Here is an 18,413-nt window from a genome sequence, read left to right as displayed (position 1 = left end):
TTTTTTATTTTTTTTATTTCTCAATCTTTTTAACTGTATACGCTGGTACCACTGGAGGGAGACATTTACTGCATACACACAGATTTGCTGGTAAAACAGACATGAGGTACAGGTGCATCTCAATAAATTAGAATGTCGTGGAAAAGTTCATTTATTTCAGTAATTCAACTCAAATTGTGAAACTCGTGTATTAAATAAATTCAATGCACACAGACTGAAGTAGTTTAAGTCTTTGGTTCTTTTAATTGTGATGATTTTGGCTCACATTTAACAAAAACCCACCAATTCACTATCTCAACAAATTAGAATATGGTGACATGCCAATCAGCTAATCAGCTCAAAACAACTACTTCAACTAAACTAAACTACTTCAGTCTGTGTGCACTGAATTTATTTAATACACGAGTTTCACAATTTGAGTTGAATTACTGAAATAAATGAACTTTTCCACGACATTCTAATTTATTGAGATGCACCTGTAAATGCATCACAACACTTCATCTTTCTGGTGGTAAAGCATGTTCTTTGTGGTAAGTAATCAAAATAAAGACATTTTTTAATAATGTGAACATTTGCATTCGTCTTTACATGATGCAGATCATAACGTTGTTTGCTGTTTTGTTTGCTAGAGAGAAATTTAACAAGCGAAAAAATGTTTATGGATTTTTATGTGGTTTGTGGTAAAACATCACCTTCTCTGAGCAGCAGACAAACATCCTTCTTTTAGTCATTGAATTGATTGTTGCAAAATTAGGTAAATGTTTTTGGGATGTCTATAGGCCAGTGCCTTTAGATAAAATTCTGCAGCTTTGCAAAGTGTGATGATTCAGCTGCTGTCAGGATTATTTTTCCGAAGTTTTCAAAGTCATACAGTACAGATGACAAAAACAGCATCAGTTTTTACAGGCTCTTTGCTTAATTGAAGGCCCAGAGTAAACCTTAAACCAAGTCTTTTCTACTGCCATTTGCATTTAGGAGCACATAGATCTTTACATATGGCTGAAATCCAAAAGCTGTATTGGCAACTGAAAGCCTTTGAGTGGATAGGTAGATATCTTAGATAATGTATTTACAGTGTATATAAACTGTATATATTCTATACCAGGGTTCCTCAAATCTTGCCCTGGAGGGCCAATGCGCTGCAGAGTTTAGCTCCAACCCTGATCAAACTCACCTACCTGTGATTTTCCAGTGATCCTGAAGACATTGCTCAGGTGTGTTTGATTAGGGTTAGAGCTAAACTCTGCAGGAAAGTGGATCTCGTGGGCCAGATTTGTTCTATACAATAACCAATATTCCATACAACATACAGTGGTGGCCAAAATTATTAGAAGACTAGTATTTTCATCAGCAAAAAAATGTTTTTAAGTCTGTTATTTCTATCTTTTGCTGTGGTGTGTCAGTAAGGAAATATCCGTTTACATTTCCAAACATTAATTTTGCCATTAATTGTAATATTCCAGTGAGATTTTTGTTTGCACAAGGAGTCTGACATGTAGTCTGCGTAACCAAAATGACTATATGTGCATTTATTAGGGAGAATCATTATAGGCTACAACAAATAAATGGTAGGTATTTTTTACAATCAAACTGCTGGTGCAAATCACACTATTCTGTAACATTAAATAAATGAGAAAGAGAAGAGGCTGGCATGGTGATCTCATTAGAACGTGCGAGAGACACACAGCTGCCTGGTTCACTGTGGTAGATGCATTAGACAGGAGGTCAAAGGCATAAGTGCTATTCATTACTCCGCTCTGCCCTAAAAATCCCAGGCAGAATTCTAATTTTGAGATTTTAATTAAGATGGTGCAGCAGGCACATCAAAGGAGACATCAGTTCATAGTCTTTCAGGAGTTATACGGTCCAGCGTGCAGTTACGTTATATTGATCTTCATTATTCACATATCTGCTCTGATTTTCACTGGCCATATGTTTACTCCGCAAATTGTATTCTTTCATTGCTGTAGGACATATGATAGTGGGGTTATCACATTTTATAATAATATTATTTCTAATCTATGTTTTCAGAGAACCAGGTTTCATCCATAATGTCTGCTAACAGACGGAAGATCAGGCCAATCTCAATTCCACACTCTAATTGAATGTTAATAATCCTCGTAATTAGGAAAATGATGTAATGCAAAGAAAGTTATTGTTCAAGCTCATTTATCTGCCGTGTGAAGGATAGAGAATATTTAAATTCCCTGTGTGCCAGTGGATTCCGTCTTTCCTTCCTTGACTTATACATGTTTTGTTCTTTTTTTAATGCAATAAAACGGCTGCTTTTTTATTTAATTATTTGCCTGTGTTCCATATTGAATACTACTCATACTATTTCTGCATCATATAGTATGTATACTAGTATGTTTTCTTTATAAATAGGATGCCAGATGACCTACTAAACAAGCAGTATAATAACTTACTGCATGAAGTACTGTATCCCACAATGCAATGCACTTAACTTGACCTGCCCTTTGATGGTTGAACCACAAGTAATATCTAGCATTATTTTAGTATCATAGTTTTATTTTTATATTTTGAATTAGTTTTTATTTTTAGATATTCTATTTGAATTTAACATTAGTTACAGTTGTGCTAATTTTGTTGTGTGATTCTGTCATTTTTATTAGTTTTAGATTTGTTTTAAATGTGTCTGAATAGATTTTATTTCAGTTTTAGTTATTTTAGTACACAGTAGTTAAACAAAATCAAAATGAGAAATGTTGCTTTGGCAACTAGCTGAAATAAAATATGTTTCGTTTTTATTTTTGTATTTTTTATTTTAGTTAACATTTTTTTTATGGTTTTCGATTTAGTTAACTATAATAGTAATAATTTTGAACAACTCTTTCTTAAGAATTATTTAGACTGCCAAATGTAAATACAAATGTAAAGGTATCTCTACGCAATTTGATTCAAAATGCACAATAACCCATTTTATTTTGAAGAACTCAACTTGCTTAATTATACATGCAAAATGACAAAAATTGTGAAATAATACTGTTGAATTCACTATTTAAAAAAAAAAAGCAAAATACAGGGCATAGAGTGCAGCATTTAGTGTGCATTCAGAACACAGCCCTTGTTTTTAATCTTATAAGAGCAGTCAAGGAAGATCAGTTTACACTGATTGTATTAATAAAGTTAAGGCCTTGAAGTGTGTCCAAGAAATTCTTCCGCATTGTATGCCTCACAAGCAAATTGCTTTTGACAATATATCAAAAATCTGTCTGGCAGAGACGAGAGGCTATTATGTTTTGCATTATACATTCATATCTGCAATAACTGTCATGATGGGAATTAACATGTATAGCATAATGATTTTAATTTACAATATCCAATCTCATTACATATACAGAAAATAATTGTTATAAAGACTTCTACTACAAATATTGCATGCACAAGGCCTACGGTACAATAAACGCCACCTCCTTTAAACTCATCACCCTCCCACAATCTCACAAATGATATTATAGTACACAGACTAACTCTATTAGACTCTGAAACATTTTCCCTGAGGCTGTTAGACTCCTTAACACCCTCATACCTAATTCCAATTCTAGGAAAATGATTTCAATTCAACCAACATTGTAATTCCCTGCAGTGTTTATGCTGTTCTGTTGAAGTCAGCTTGCATACACTGTTCACATCCATCCAGGATGGATTATGGTCCTGCGAGGCCCTGGGGCACAGGCCTGTTTGGAGACCACCTCCTGATATCATAATGAGATTTAATGTTTAGATAATGAGACATAATAAAGCAAATATGAGATACCAAATCACAATTGCATGACATGTTTCAAAATCATGAAATAAAGTTGCAGTTAAAAGCAGTTCAGAATGCATTGCAAATAAGACTATTAGATGCTCAGAAGGCACTATCCCAGCTGACAAAAATATGTAAGAATGTATTTCATCATTACATTATGAAAATGTTATTTCTGAATGTTCTCTGACCGTTCAAAATGTCCAGTATTTTTAATGTTTTAAAAAAAAAAGTTCTTGGTTATGTGAATGTTCATTACTTTTTATCCGTTTGCAACCATTGCAACAATTTTACTCTTGAATGTTCTCTAAACATTCTAAAACAAGTAACATTTAAAAATGTTAGTCAGACGTCCAACTACAATGTTTCAGAAAAAAATAAAAAGGGTTCCATGAATGATGTATAAATGGTGTTTTGTGCTAACATTATTAAAGATCAGATAACTTTGAACTAAATTTGGCTGGAATGTTAGCCAAAGTTCTGAGAATGATCCCTGTTAGGTCTAGGAACAGATTCAATTTCTTATTTCTTCATTTATTTCACTTTATGTAAACAGTTACTCACACACATTCAAGCGCTGCTTATATATCAGATTTACATCTGCATTTCAGCTTCATAATTCATCCATTACATTTGCACTATATTTGGGGTTTGTGCTTAGTATTCTTACTGAATAATGTTTGGAATAACAACTTGAATCTTTAAAACTTGCATTGATTTATTATAGCGGTTGCTCCACAGCATGTTATGAGGACATTTCCTCCAGTTTGTCAAGGAAGTATGTAGCTGACGATATGCTACAAATCCCAGCAGTAGACACGATTAATGATAGGCCAGTGTTTGAGCCATATCTCATTACTCTCCAGCAGGTCTGGAACTTGTTCCTGCATGATTTGGTTTATCACTCGTCTCCCGCAGCAACATATGCTGAAACAGCAGCCCTTAAGTAGCACTTAACTGAATAAAAAGAGATCAACTCAAACTCAAAACTCAACTGGAAGGCTCATAGATAATCTCAGGACCTTGTCAGCTAAAGTGTTTTTGGTAATCCTGTCTTTTGTTATTATTTATTTTATTTGTGACCCTGGACCACAAAACCAGTCAAGGGTAATAATAAGGGTACATTTTTCGAAATTGAGATTTATACTATCTGAAAGCTGAATAAATAAGCTTTCCATTGATATATGGTTTGTTATGATAGGACAATATTTGGCCGAGATACAACTATTTGAAAATCTGGAATCTGAGGGTACAAAAATATCTAAATATTGAGAAAATCGCCTTTAAAGTTGTCCAAATGAAGTTCTTAGCAATGCATATAACTAATAATAAATTACAGTAGGAAATTTACAAAATATCTTCATGGAACATAATGTTTACTTAATATCCTAATGATTTTTGGCATAAAAGAAAAATCAATAATTTTGACCCATACAATGTATTTTTGGCTACAAATATACCCCAGCGACTTAAAAGGATAGTTCACCCAAAAATTTAAATTTGACTGTGCATGTTTTTTTTTACTCTCATAGATTTTGTTACCATTGCCATGCATTATACGACTGATAGACTGCAACGGCTGGAGTTAAAAATCATCATATGTGTTCTACTGAAGAAACAAAGTCACCTACATCTTGGATGCCCTGGGGGTAAGCAGATAAACATCAAATTTTCATTTTTGGGTGAACTATCCCTTTAAGACTGGTTTTGTGCTCCAGGGTCACATAAAACCTTTTAATGAGGACAAAATACTGAGTGCACTTGTACATACTTGACAGATAATTATGTCAGGAATTATAAACACTATATATATCTTTATGTCAATAATACACTGGGTGAGTATGAGAATGTGGATTTGACTATGAATGACTTGTTTTAATATGATTTAAAGCCTTTACAAGATTGTTATGCCAGGGATTTGATGGGGGAAAAAAACTGAAATAGACATCTTAAATATAATATGTAAAATATACACATAACATCCATCCTGTCAAATTACACACACAAATGGTAAAGACTGCTATTACCATTTGGCTCAAAATTTTCGGAATGCCATTGGGCAAATGCCTTTGAGCCATTTTGTATCCGCACAGTATAGCAAAACAGAGCAGGTGATAGAGGAGGTAATGAAACAGCCCAGTCAGCTTTCTGAACACGCACAGAGGCCTTCTGGGGAAATGACATTGGGAAGGAAATTAAATTCCCACTGGGTAAATAGAACATCCAGACAAAGAACGGACTCATTTAACTCATGCAAGAAGGATTCATTTTGCCAGTTCCTTGGGCTTAGAAATGCTGCTGCGAAAACAAATATATAAACTGATGATTCATCGATTGAATGATATTGATTTGCTTCTTCATCAGTATCAATCAGCCAAACAGAACATTGGCCATACGTTATTTATTTATTTTTTTTAGATACAAGATATCTTAAATCAATCATTCTGAACGGAAACAAGATAGCAACCTTACATTGTTGAATGGCAGAGCTAGAAAAAATAGTTGTATAATGACCAATAGTTTCTTATTACACTAACCGGCACAGCAAAATATAAGTGGGAAGTGATCAGTCAAAAACTATGCTAATTGATGAATAAGTGCAAATAAAAGTGGAACATCATCAAGGGATTCATTACTAACACATAAAAACATGATTTTCCAGTTCCGTTTCTAAATTAGATTGGGATGAAATATTTCTGCGCTCAGCCATGCACAACGTGTATTTATTTTTTCTCATTGGTAAATGCTAAATAATAAAGCATCCTGATGTCTATATTTGGTGACCTTTCTTAATATTGATTGAATAGAATGCCTCAAAAGAAAAGCATAAAGCTGACCTTTTCTTAGTTACAGAATGAGTGTGTGATATGCTATTTATCATAAATAGGAAACAGAAAGTCCATTGCTCCCTCACACAGAGGACCCTTTATAGGGCATTGTTGCCATGGCAGGTAATTTGAAAGATGAACACTGCATGTTCACCTTGTTTTTGTTGCCTTCTCACTCTATAAGTGATGCCAGATATATAACAGCAGCATTATGTACATTCAAAATGCAAAGGTGTCCCATTGATTTCTCTGAAACGCAAATAAAGCATTCTATCATATGCTCCTTCCTCATTGAGAGTCGCTATTGAGCTTTGATATTTCCCAAGAATGCTGTCTGGACATCTAATGCAAAATCAAGTTCAAAGCTCAATGCTGCCCAACCATGTATTGAGGTGTACAACGTACTGATTATCCAAAAGATGTCAAGAAGTTTTAATAATGACAAAATGAACCAACTTCTACAAATGTTTGCACAGGATTCCACTTGTTCCAATCTGTAGCCAATGTATGATTTTTTCCAAAAGGTATTGATTGAGACTAATGTAATAGATCAAATAACGATGGTGCATGCAGTGCTTAGAGTTTATTCATCTCTTAAATCAGACCACAGACCACAATGCCAATCACAAATCCCTAGAATGCATATTGGGGTCAGTAAGATATTTTTATGTTTTTTGACAGATGTCTCTTATTCTCACCGAAGCTGCATTTATTTGGATCAAAATAAAATCAGTATTATTGTGATATATTATTACAATTTAAAATAACAGTTTTCTATTTGAATATATTATAAATGTAATTTATTCCTGTGATGGCAAAGCTGAAATTGTTCAGCATCATTACTCCAGTCTTCAGTGTCACGTGATTCTTCAGAAATCATTGTAATAATATGCTGATTTGCTGCTCAAGAAATGATTATTATTAATGTTGAAAACAGTTGTGCTGCTTAATTTTTTATAGAAACAGTGATATTTTTCAAGTTTCTGTGATGAATAAAAGTTCAAAAGAGCAACATGTGAAATAGAGATATTCATAACAATGTAAAAGCCTTTAGGCTACTTTTGTTCAACTTTATTTTATTTAACATTCCGAAATAACGAAAGCTGAATTCCGCAACTGACCAATCAGAATTAAGTATTCCATGTCTAGGCCTATGTAACTATTTGTTTTAGGTTTGCAGGTTTCCTTTAAAGCGATAATGAAAGCGGGTTGCCTTGGCAGACAGCTGGAGGCTTCAGACCGCTGCAAACTCGCTCGCTGTGTGGGAGGGAGGGAGAATGACAGCGGCTCTGTGCCTCTTCACCTTGTGCAGGAGGATATTTACACCAGAGAACCCAAACAACACCGCACCAATGATGAAAATGCTTTATATGTAAAGAAGGCTTGTGGTTACCCGGAGTAACATGCGAATAAGGGAGGAAAGACGCATTTAATTGTTCGGGGTAAGATTTAACCTGTTGTCTTTCGGATGACTGTATCGCTTTTGTCTCTTTAAAATGATGCATGAGCGCTGCTAGATGAATAATGGAAATATATGCTGCGATTTGATCGTATGACTAGCTATAACAAGTCCAGTGAGAACAACAAAGCAGCCTGCAGCAGATAACATTACGTGACATTTTCTCGCAGGGATGGTGTGTTTTGAAAAGAAGAAAGTGATTAAATTCCCTCTAAAAAGCGTGCTGATATGTATACAGCTGCTTTTCGGCTTACTGCTAATTCAATATACTAGTAGGCTTATGTAGCGAAGCGCATGATTAGTTTGTTTATTTTTTTCAAACGAAAGTTTTCGCACATCATTTGGATTTAGACTTATTCCGTCTTACAGCGTCTTGTTTTTTCACTAACATTTTCCACAGAAATGTATACTTTTAGTTTATGTTAAACACACAACGGCACTATCAGGTCCTCTTATTGTTCGTCTTACATCCTTCATCTGCATTCATCAGCCATTCTTCTGTATCATTGGCTCTCTGCATCATTTTAGAAAGCCTTTATACATGTTATTATATTATATAATATATTTGAAATAGGCTATATTTACTTTCGTTCTAGTGCACATTATAATGACAATCTATAGGAAATGGCTGTAGGCCTACATAAACAATAAAATGAGTGACACATCTGACAGTTCATGGTTCAGCAGGTGTGCCTTTTACTTCCATGTCTCAGCACTGTTTACATACAGTTTCTTAGTTAAACAACATCAGCCACTATGATAATATGGGCTACATGACAGCTTTGTGAATATGTTGTTGTACAGTATGTCTTTGTGTTTGGTTACAAACAAATTAACTATTCCATTTGGTTTTAATCATCACAATGCAACAAGGTCGGATGCACAAAATGTGCCCGACAACTCTCTAGTCAGTGACGTAACACTGATATCAAAGATTGCTTTTCTTTTGAACCAGTCGTGCATTGCCAGCCCCAGCCTCTTCAAAGGACGCATTGGCAGATTTCCAAGATGAGGAAAATTTCAATAACATGTCCAACAGTGGCATCTTGGCTAAGGCTCTTCTCGCTGGAAGCACCTGATTTGCATTAAGAATATAGATTTATTTTAGATTGTCTGATTGCTCTTTCCTAAAATAGATCACACAGGGATGCAATATATCCCTTGACAATACATTACCAATGATGCACACGTATACGTATGCAAATAAAGTAAAAAAAGAACATTGCTTGCACAAAGGCATAGAGCATATAGCCAAAAGTGAAATGTCACATGGCACGGCTGATTTAACAGAAAGTGACTTGAGGCTGCTCTTCGCATGCTTTTATTACACTTCACTGTTCAGTCACTAGAGCCAATTTGACATCACAGGCCCCTTTCATCTCAGTGAACTAATATGAAAAACTCAAATTTGCCATAATGCTAATAGTGAGTGAATTGAACTTTATGAACATCAGAGATGCATGCAAATTAAAACATAAAATAGACTTACATGGAAATATCTGTTTAAGATTGTTAAGACTGTCATTATCTCACGTGATTACGATAATAACGGTGTTATTGATTTGAAACTATATTAAGAAATGCTCAATTTAAATAATCATGAATATATTTTAATAATATGAAATGTAAATGATATATATTTAAAATAAAAATTATTTTGGTAACACTTTATTTTACGGTGTCCTTGTTACACATGTTACTTGTACTTATTACTATTATAATAACAATAGATTATGCATAATTAAATGCAAGTAACCCTAAGTCAAACCCTAACCATATAGTAAGTACATGTATAATTAATATTCCTCAGTACTTAAATGTATAATTACACTGTAACAAGGACAACTTAAAAATAAACCGTAACCATTATTTTTATTTAAATAAAATAATTGTATTTAAAACAATTATTTTAAATTATTGCAAAGCTTCAGTGTCACATGATCCTTCAGAAATCATTCTAATATGCTGATTTGTTGCTTAATATTTTTGTGGAATATATTTTGACTGGTAGTGTATACATTAAAATGTTTTTCTTCTGTGATGACAACACTTAAAAATGAAACATCTTAACTACACTTTAACGTTTGAGGTTGATTATCAGGATATTTTAAATGTAATGTGTTGCATCTAATCTGTTTTGTAAGTTGCTTACACACACATTCTTTATTTTCATCCTCTTACAGATCACATTTCTGACACTGTTGAAGAAGGCCTTTTCAGATATTCCAGGCCAAAAGAGGGACTATGGGCTCAAAAGGAGTAGAGAGACGTAAACAGGCCACCCCTGGCCAGACTCCCGAGGGCAATGTGGTGATGAGCTTCAGTTTCGAGAGCTATCAGCTGGAGGAAGAGGACTGTCAGGTGAAAGACATCTCAGATAAAGGAGTGCTGGCCCTTTCAGAACCTGGTGAGTCTCTGCTGCATATGATGTGCCTCAATGTAACTACAAAATGTCATTTGAGTCACTATTTCATATGTGTTGTGCTCGTACAATGTGTAATAATACAGATTTTAGTTTAAAAGGTTACAATACTTGGCATGTACTAGCTATGTGTAATCATGTTAGCTGGAGAGTCTGCTGTCCCCTCATGTTGCCTGGTTACAAAGGTCATGCTTATTAAATCAGTGGAGTAGGAGAACATACACATTGATCTTTAGAGTTTGCTAGGCTAGCTAAGTATATAGATATATTCTACTTTTGGTCAAATATACGTTTTACATTTTTAGTCATGATTTCATTTCTTCCATCTCTTAAATTAGGCATGCAGTGTTAAAGGACTAAAGCTGTATAAACATTAGGAAGCCAGCAAGAGGAACAGAAGTGCTTCCATCAATCAGTTCCTCATCCAGAAAGAGAGAGAGAGCGAGAGAGCAAAATGTCAAATGTCTCATACGTATGCATAAATATACTTCAAAGAGACAGCACACTGGCTGAGAGACAAATATTTAGAACGCACATATTTTGAAATGTCATACAAATACAACACAGACAGGACTTTTGTTTATAACTCTCACTCGTTTGTGAATACAAATGCGTGTGATTTCTGTGCGTAGCGTTTGAAGAACCTATTCCAGATGACCGTTACCATGGGATCTATTTTGCCATGCTCCTGGCTGGAGTGGGCTTCCTGCTGCCTTACAATAGCTTCATTACAGATGTTGACTACCTGCATCATAAATTTGAAGGTACTCCATTATATTTATGGATCTACATTTTCAGTAGCATTTACATGAAACAAATTATGGTTGAAATATCTGTTAAAGATTGTGAGTTTTAAAAAAAAATTTATACTTGTGTATTCATGGTGCTTGCCAGAATTGCTCATTAAAATGTTGTATTTTGATATGTATATATATATATATATATAGAGAGAGAGAGAGAGAGAGAGAGAGAGAGATAGATAGATAGATAGATAATGCTTTTAAAGATGTCTCTTATGCTCATCAAGGCTGCATTTATTTGATCAAAAATTCAGTATAAAGAATAATATTTTGAAATATTAGTAAAATATTAGTACAATTTATGTTAACGATCGTGAGTTTTAAAACATGTTATACTTGTGTTTTCATGGTGAATTGCTCATTATAATGTTATTTTTTTACATGTATTATATATATTTATATATGTATATATATTTTTAAAGATGTCTCTTATGCTCATCAAGGCTGCATTTTTTATCAAAAGCAAATATATACTATATATATATGTAGGCTATAATGAATAATATTTTGAAATACTTATACAATTTAATAGCAGTTTTGTATTTTAATATATTTGAAAAAATTCAGAAATCATTCTAATTGGGTGACTTCGTGCTCAAGAAACTTTTTTTTTTTTTTGACCAGTGATCATCATGCACTTTCATTGTATAAAGATAATCAGTTTTGACATTTGTGTTTGTATGAAAAATGTCAAAACAATCAGTTTGATTGAGCATATGGTTCCTGTATGATAGTAAGAAAAAAATGCAGTAAACTTCGAGGTCATTTCCTTTTTGTCTTCTGTGTCTTTCAGGAACATCCATTGTGTTTGACATGGGTTTAACATATATACTTGTGGCCCTAGTGGCTGTGATCCTAAACAATGTCCTGGTGGAGATGCTGAGCCTGCACACCAGGATCACTGTGGGTGAGTGAGTGTGTTTATTTAGAGCAGACAGACAGCACAAAGGGATGGGGGAGGAGGCCGCTGATTGACCTGAGGGGAGAGGGAGGAGCCAGTCTGACAGCTGCATCACTCATCTCAACCTGAGGAATAACCCTCACCAAATACTGCTGAATAAGAAGACGGCTTACATATAACCCAAACAGCAGATAAACACAGGGAAATTACACCACGACAATACCGATTGACTGATGACACACAAAAACACACACAACCCAAGCAAACGGAAAAATATGTCAATTTAACGCTTCACCCAAAAATAACAATTCTGCCATCATTTACTCACCCTCATGCTGACCTGTATGACTTTCTTTCGTCTGTGGAAAAGATAATCATTCCAAATATGTTTTCAGTACAGTGTTATTCAGTGGTATATTATATGGACCGAAACACTAAGACATTTTATAAACTCTCTTCTTTTATGTCCATAGAAGAAAATGTCATGAGGGTGAACGACATGAGGGTGAGTAAATGATTTTAGGGAAAATTATACCTTCCAAAACCCTCCAAAAACAAATCAAATTCTATAATATAATCAAATATTATGATGTTGTTTGCAAACACACTTTTTTTTTTTTTTTCAAAAGAAAATACTATTTCAGTCTTTATACTTAAAAATATCATGTTTAATTCAGTGTTACTTTTAATTTCTTTCTAATTATTTGTGAAATTTACTAGTCATTTTTGAGTGAAAATTGTTTCAAAGTAAATCCTACACCAGTCCTGCAGACTTTTTTTTTAGTGCATAGATTATTTATTAAGGCTGGAATACTGTTTTGACAAGTCAACGCTAGTTGCCAGAAGTCAGTGTCAGTCTGCAGATTAGAGTTGACAGATTTCATAGAAAATCACATAGTGTAGGATAGTCACAGACTCTGATTTTTTAGCTTCAGGCTTTGATTCCATCCAGTCAGAGGATATCAAACATGTTTGATATTTGCAGCCGATTTTAGAACGCATATTGTTTTCATTTGTCATGCGTCTCCTAGCAACAAGGCGCACGTTTCTGTGCAAGTTTGTTGTGATCGGAACAACTTCAAAGTCTGCTATTGTGTGATCCTCAGTCGTTTAGTGTATGATGGCCAGTTTTCCTCTGTCACTACTTACAAAGTCTGTTAGTGTATGATGCCCAGTGTTTTAAAATCTGTTTAGATTTTAAAAGTCGTGTAGTGTATTTCAGCCTTTAGTTATGATATCTAAAATTTGTTTACATCCAAGTTCACCTCTTGTAGGTTACTTCTTTGCACTTGGACCTCTGCTTTTTGTCACCATTTTTGATGTGTGGCTGGAGAGGTTCACCACGAAGCAGTCGTACGTCATCAATCTGATGTCTATGGGTACTGTGGCCTTTGGATGCACAGGTATTTGTTGATACTTTTCTTTCCAAAGCCATCATGAACGCAGACGCGTGTTGGGAGTGACTTTCAGGCTCACATTGTGTTGTCAACCATTTCCAGCCATAACAGTTTTTCATCCTATTGTGTCTCCAGTACAGCAGTCCAGTTTCTATGGATACATGGGGATGCTTCCCAAGCGCTACACACAGGGTGTGATGACCGGAGAGAGTAAGATGCGGTCATGAAAATCCATGATGTTTGGGTAAAATGCAAAAAACAAGATTCTCATTCTTTTTGTTTTTTTCTGTATAGGCACGGCAGGAGTGATCATTTCACTCAGTCGTATCTTCACCAAACTATTGATCAAAAACGAGAGGAAGAACACCATCATCTTCTTCATCATTTCCATCTGTATGGTGCTACTGTGTTTTGTCCTGCACGTCCTGGTGCGAAGGACACGCTTTGTCCAGTACTACACGAGTCTGGCACGACAGGGCCTGTCCCACGCCAAAGACCACTCACAAAACGGGACCCAGTACCAGGTCCACCATGATGTCCTTACGGAAGAAGTAAGATTTGTAAGTTTTGCATGCCAAATGTGAGAAGGGCATATCATTATGAAACTATTTATGGCCTTTCTCCAATAGTGATTCCATCATTTTTCTGAAGAAACAAATGTCATTTTCTCATCGTTTCAAAAATATCAACAATCTTTTAAAATATCTTGTGTGTAAAATGTGTTCGGCAGAATAAGAAAGAAAGTATTTCATGAATTCGGATGCATACAGTTAAATATCAATTTCTCTCTTTTTGCATAATTTGACAAAATTACAGCTTGATTTGCAATGATGCACAATATAAATATAATTATATAAATATTATTGTATTTATTAAACATTATTATTGTTAATTATATAATATGCAAATATAAAATATATAATCCATAATTAATCTAGTTCTAAAAAATATAAAAATGCAATTATACAATATATAAATATGAAAAATATATAATACACAAATAATATGTAGATATTTTATATAAATAGTAATACACTTCCGTGAATTTTCATTTTAAGCATGCTCTTCCATGCCATTGTCTCCTCGTAATCAAGTACACTAATTATTCTAATATTGAAAGTCTGGACCAAGGGTAAAACAATGAAATCTATACCTGAAAAATATCCCAAATAGAAATTCAGCTTCCTAAGACGAGCTGTACAAGAGTTACCGGTCACACTTTATTTTAAGGTCCCAATTCTCGCTATTAACAAACCATTAACTATGACTTTTGCCTCAATATTTCCTCAATAAATTCCTAATTTGCTGCTTATTAATAGTTAGTAAGATAGTTGTTAAGTTTAGGTATTGGGTAGGATTAGGGATATAGAATATGGTCATACAGAATATGTGCTTTATAAGTAATAAACAGCCAATATGTTAATAATAGGCATGCTAATAAGCAACTAGTTAATAGTGAGAATTGTTCCCTATACTAAAGTGTTACCGAGTTACCCAGTCATATGTTATTAGGGTGTCTAGAATAGTAAATGTGCTCTAGCTGTCTCATACTTTTGCATTATGTTGCCAAGCCCAACATTTAGACAAAAGTCCTCAAAAATGCTGTGTAAATTAAACAACATTTTTCTTCCTGCTATATGGTTTAGAAATCCATTTGTAATTAAATAAATCTGTAGCATTATCACGCTCTGTTGGAAATGTGTGACGAAATTCACTGGAATGTCAAATTGTAAAGCTCTTTCATTTAGCTGGACTGTGAAAAGGCTGTTTTAGTTACGCATACTCAGCTGTGTTTTCTCTCTAAATTCTCCCATAACTCCATTTCATTTGTGCCGGTCAGTGCTCTCAGCGGCCCTGAGAAGGACACAGGGAGAACGTGATTTAAGTGCTCACACAGACACAGACACAGACAGTTTGGGTGGAGTAATATATGAGAGCACTTCAGATAAGCCTCATGTTTGTCCTGTGGCTGACAGACTAAGCACTCAGCTGTTCCTCCTCTCAAGATTTCTTCATCTTCTTCCAGAAATTCAAAGGTTACCACAGTCATAGAAATGCTATCATGCTATTGGGAAAAATTACCCACTATAGAAGTTTACCCAACTTATGAGAACTTTAAAAATGTGAAGAGGGTCCATTAGAGGTATTTAGAATTGGTTCAGATTTAAATTATGATGAAAAAAAAAAATCCATCAGCAATCCAGTACAATTTGCTTTAAGATTTTTGGACTAAGGACTGGAATTTAATCTAGCAAAGACAAAATACCTCAGAATGAGATATTTTTGTATCGTAAAGATTCTTACTGTTCATTGCTGCCTATTTATTTTTTTATTTATTGAATGCTAGTTTATGCTGGAGCTTTACTCTGAGGGTGTATTTCTACTGAGCAGTTCCCCGTCTGTGCTGCCGTGAGTCCCGAATGCTCTTGTTTTATTCTCAGCAAATTAATAAGAGAGTGGTTTTACTAGCTCAGCCAGACACTTAATCAAGTAATGGCCCTCCTCAAGCAGGCCCTGCAGAAATGCTAGTTCATCAAGAAAAGCATTACGATATCTGAATGCACTGCACGCTCTCACAAAGTCACAGTGACCTGCTTGATATGGTCACTGCTTCTGATGTGCTATTTTTTTGTTTTGTTTTGTTACATCAAAAAATGCAAGGTTTTTGCTGTATTAAACTGAAAAAAAAATATTGATAGTCACTCCACTGTGCTATACGGATATATAATGTATTCAGTATGAATTGTTCAGATGTCCTGTCTGTTTTCAAGGGTAACGGCGCAGTGGGCTCTTCCCCAGCTGAAGACGGCTGCACAGATTTTGCTGGAGGAAACACTTACGTAAGGTTTGATGTGCCCAAACCAAAGATTAAACAGAGCTGGCCAGGCATCAAAGGTGTGATCTCATTTATAATACAGTATTTTCTATATTAATCCTTATTAACAAATAAATTATGATTTAGCAGTGCATCAGTATTACAATTCTATCTGATACCAATAAATCAGTGATCATTTTCATGTTATGGCCAAAAACCGATGATATGGTTGATATTTTCGATACAAAAATTATACAATTTTGTCTAAAGATATCCATTATGAGATCTGCAAAATTATACATTAATAATGTTATTTCATTTGTGCTTTGTTTATTCTCAGATAATAATAAGTTACCATGCATTCCTAATAATCAAGTATTTGTATTCAAATGTTTAAGGTTGAAAATTGTATTATTATTATTAGCCTAATTATATAATATACAAATAAGATACATAATATATATTTTAAAAAATATACAAAATGCAACTATATAATATATAAATACAAAAAATATATAATACACAATTATATGAAAATGAAATCACACAATGACATTTTATAAAATAATTATTATTAAATTATTGTGCTTTGTTTATTTTCAAATAATAAGTTACCTTGCATTCCTAATAATCAAGTATTTGTATGAACATTGCCATTCAAAAGTTTGAGTTATTAATTAATTATATAATATACACATATAAAATATAATACGCAGTGCATATTTAAAAAATATACAAAATGCAACTATAATATGTAAATATGAAAAATATATAATACGCAATAATATGAAAATGAAATCACACAATGAAATCATTCCTCCAGTCTTCAGTGTCACATGATCCTTCAGAAATCATTCTGATATGCTGATTTGCTGCTCAAGAAATATTTCTCATTATTATCAGTGTCAAAAACAGTTTGTGGAACCCACGATACATCTTTTTCTTTGATGAGTAGAAATTTCAAAAGAACACATTCATGTGAAATTGACTTTTTGTAACCGTATGAAAGTCTTTAATGTTGTTTTTGATGCATCCTTCCTGAAGTAAAGTTTTAATTTCTTTGAAAAAGTCATGTTATTGGTTAATCAAGCAGTGACCCCATCTGTTGCAGGCATGATCCTGCATCGATATGTGGTTGCCCGTGTGATCTGGACCTACATGCTGTCTATTGCCGTCACTTACTTCATCACGCTGTGTCTTTTTCCTGGACTGGAGTCGGAGATCAGGAATGTCACACTGGGGGAATGGCTGCCCATCCTGATCATGGCCATCTTCAACATATCCGACTTTGTGGGCAAAGTATGTTCACTGACATTATGACATTACGGATTATATGTCATCTTCTACATTCTTTGAAGTAATTTGACACCAAACTTTGTCTCTCCTTTGTGTCTAGATCGTGGCAGCCGTGCCGTATGAATGGAACGGGACTCGTCTTCTCTTCTGCTCGTGTGTGCGAGTAGTTTTCATCCCTCTGTTCATCATGTGTGTGTATCCGGCTCAGAAGCCCACCTTCAGCCACCCGGCATGGCCTTGCATCTTCTCTCTCCTCATGGGCGTCACTAATGGCTATTTTGGCAGTGTTCCCATGATTCATGCTGCAGGCAAGGTGGCACCTGAGCAGAGGGAACTAGCAGGTAAATCTATCACCCCATTTAGATTCATAGAGTATACATGCACAACTCTATGCAGATGAACAGGTTCTTGTATGTAAGCCTAAACCTTCAGAAGGATGCATTTATAATCTCTTCTCTAGAGATGCAGTCATTAACTTGAGTTCATGTGATTTGTTTTCCCACAGGGAACATAATGACTGTGTCCTACATGTCTGGACTGATGTTGGGCTCTGTGGTCGCCTATGCTGCCTACAGTTTTACTGCTTCAGGCTCCAGCCTCCACTCAGAGACTGGCTATAACTTTACACAGGGGTACTAGTACCCTAGTCCAAGCCAAAAAACCACGTCTGTTCCTGTCATCAATCTCGTCAGGTGGCACCTTTGCCACTCTGTGTAGCAACTCCGC

The 18,413-nt window shown here is 34.7% G+C and overlaps 1 protein-coding gene across 1 annotated transcript; it reads left to right on the top strand.

Moving 5' to 3' along the window:
• The first annotated feature begins 478 nt into the window (after nt 1-478).
• On the top strand, nt 479-18,407 carry slc29a4a (solute carrier family 29 member 4a). Its single transcript, XM_016549269.1, has 12 exons — nt 479-530; nt 7,791-8,039; nt 10,240-10,463; nt 11,111-11,242; nt 12,072-12,185; nt 13,454-13,582; nt 13,712-13,786; nt 13,871-14,127; nt 16,348-16,471; nt 17,503-17,690; nt 17,788-18,028; nt 18,193-18,407. The coding sequence occupies exons 3-12, from the start codon at nt 10,301-10,303 to the stop codon at nt 18,324-18,326; spliced, it is 1,557 nt and encodes a 518-aa protein (XP_016404755.1). The 5' UTR covers nt 479-530; nt 7,791-8,039; nt 10,240-10,300; the 3' UTR covers nt 18,327-18,407.
• The last annotated feature ends 6 nt before the right edge of the window (nt 18,408-18,413 follow it).

The sequence above is a fragment of the Sinocyclocheilus rhinocerous genome, unplaced genomic scaffold (genome assembly GCF_001515625.1).
Source record: "Sinocyclocheilus rhinocerous isolate Xijiao unplaced genomic scaffold, SAMN03320098_v1.1 scaffold461, whole genome shotgun sequence".
NCBI classification, from domain to species: Eukaryota; Metazoa; Chordata; class Actinopteri; order Cypriniformes; family Cyprinidae; genus Sinocyclocheilus; species Sinocyclocheilus rhinocerous.
This window is presented reverse-complemented; position numbering and strand designations above follow the sequence as displayed.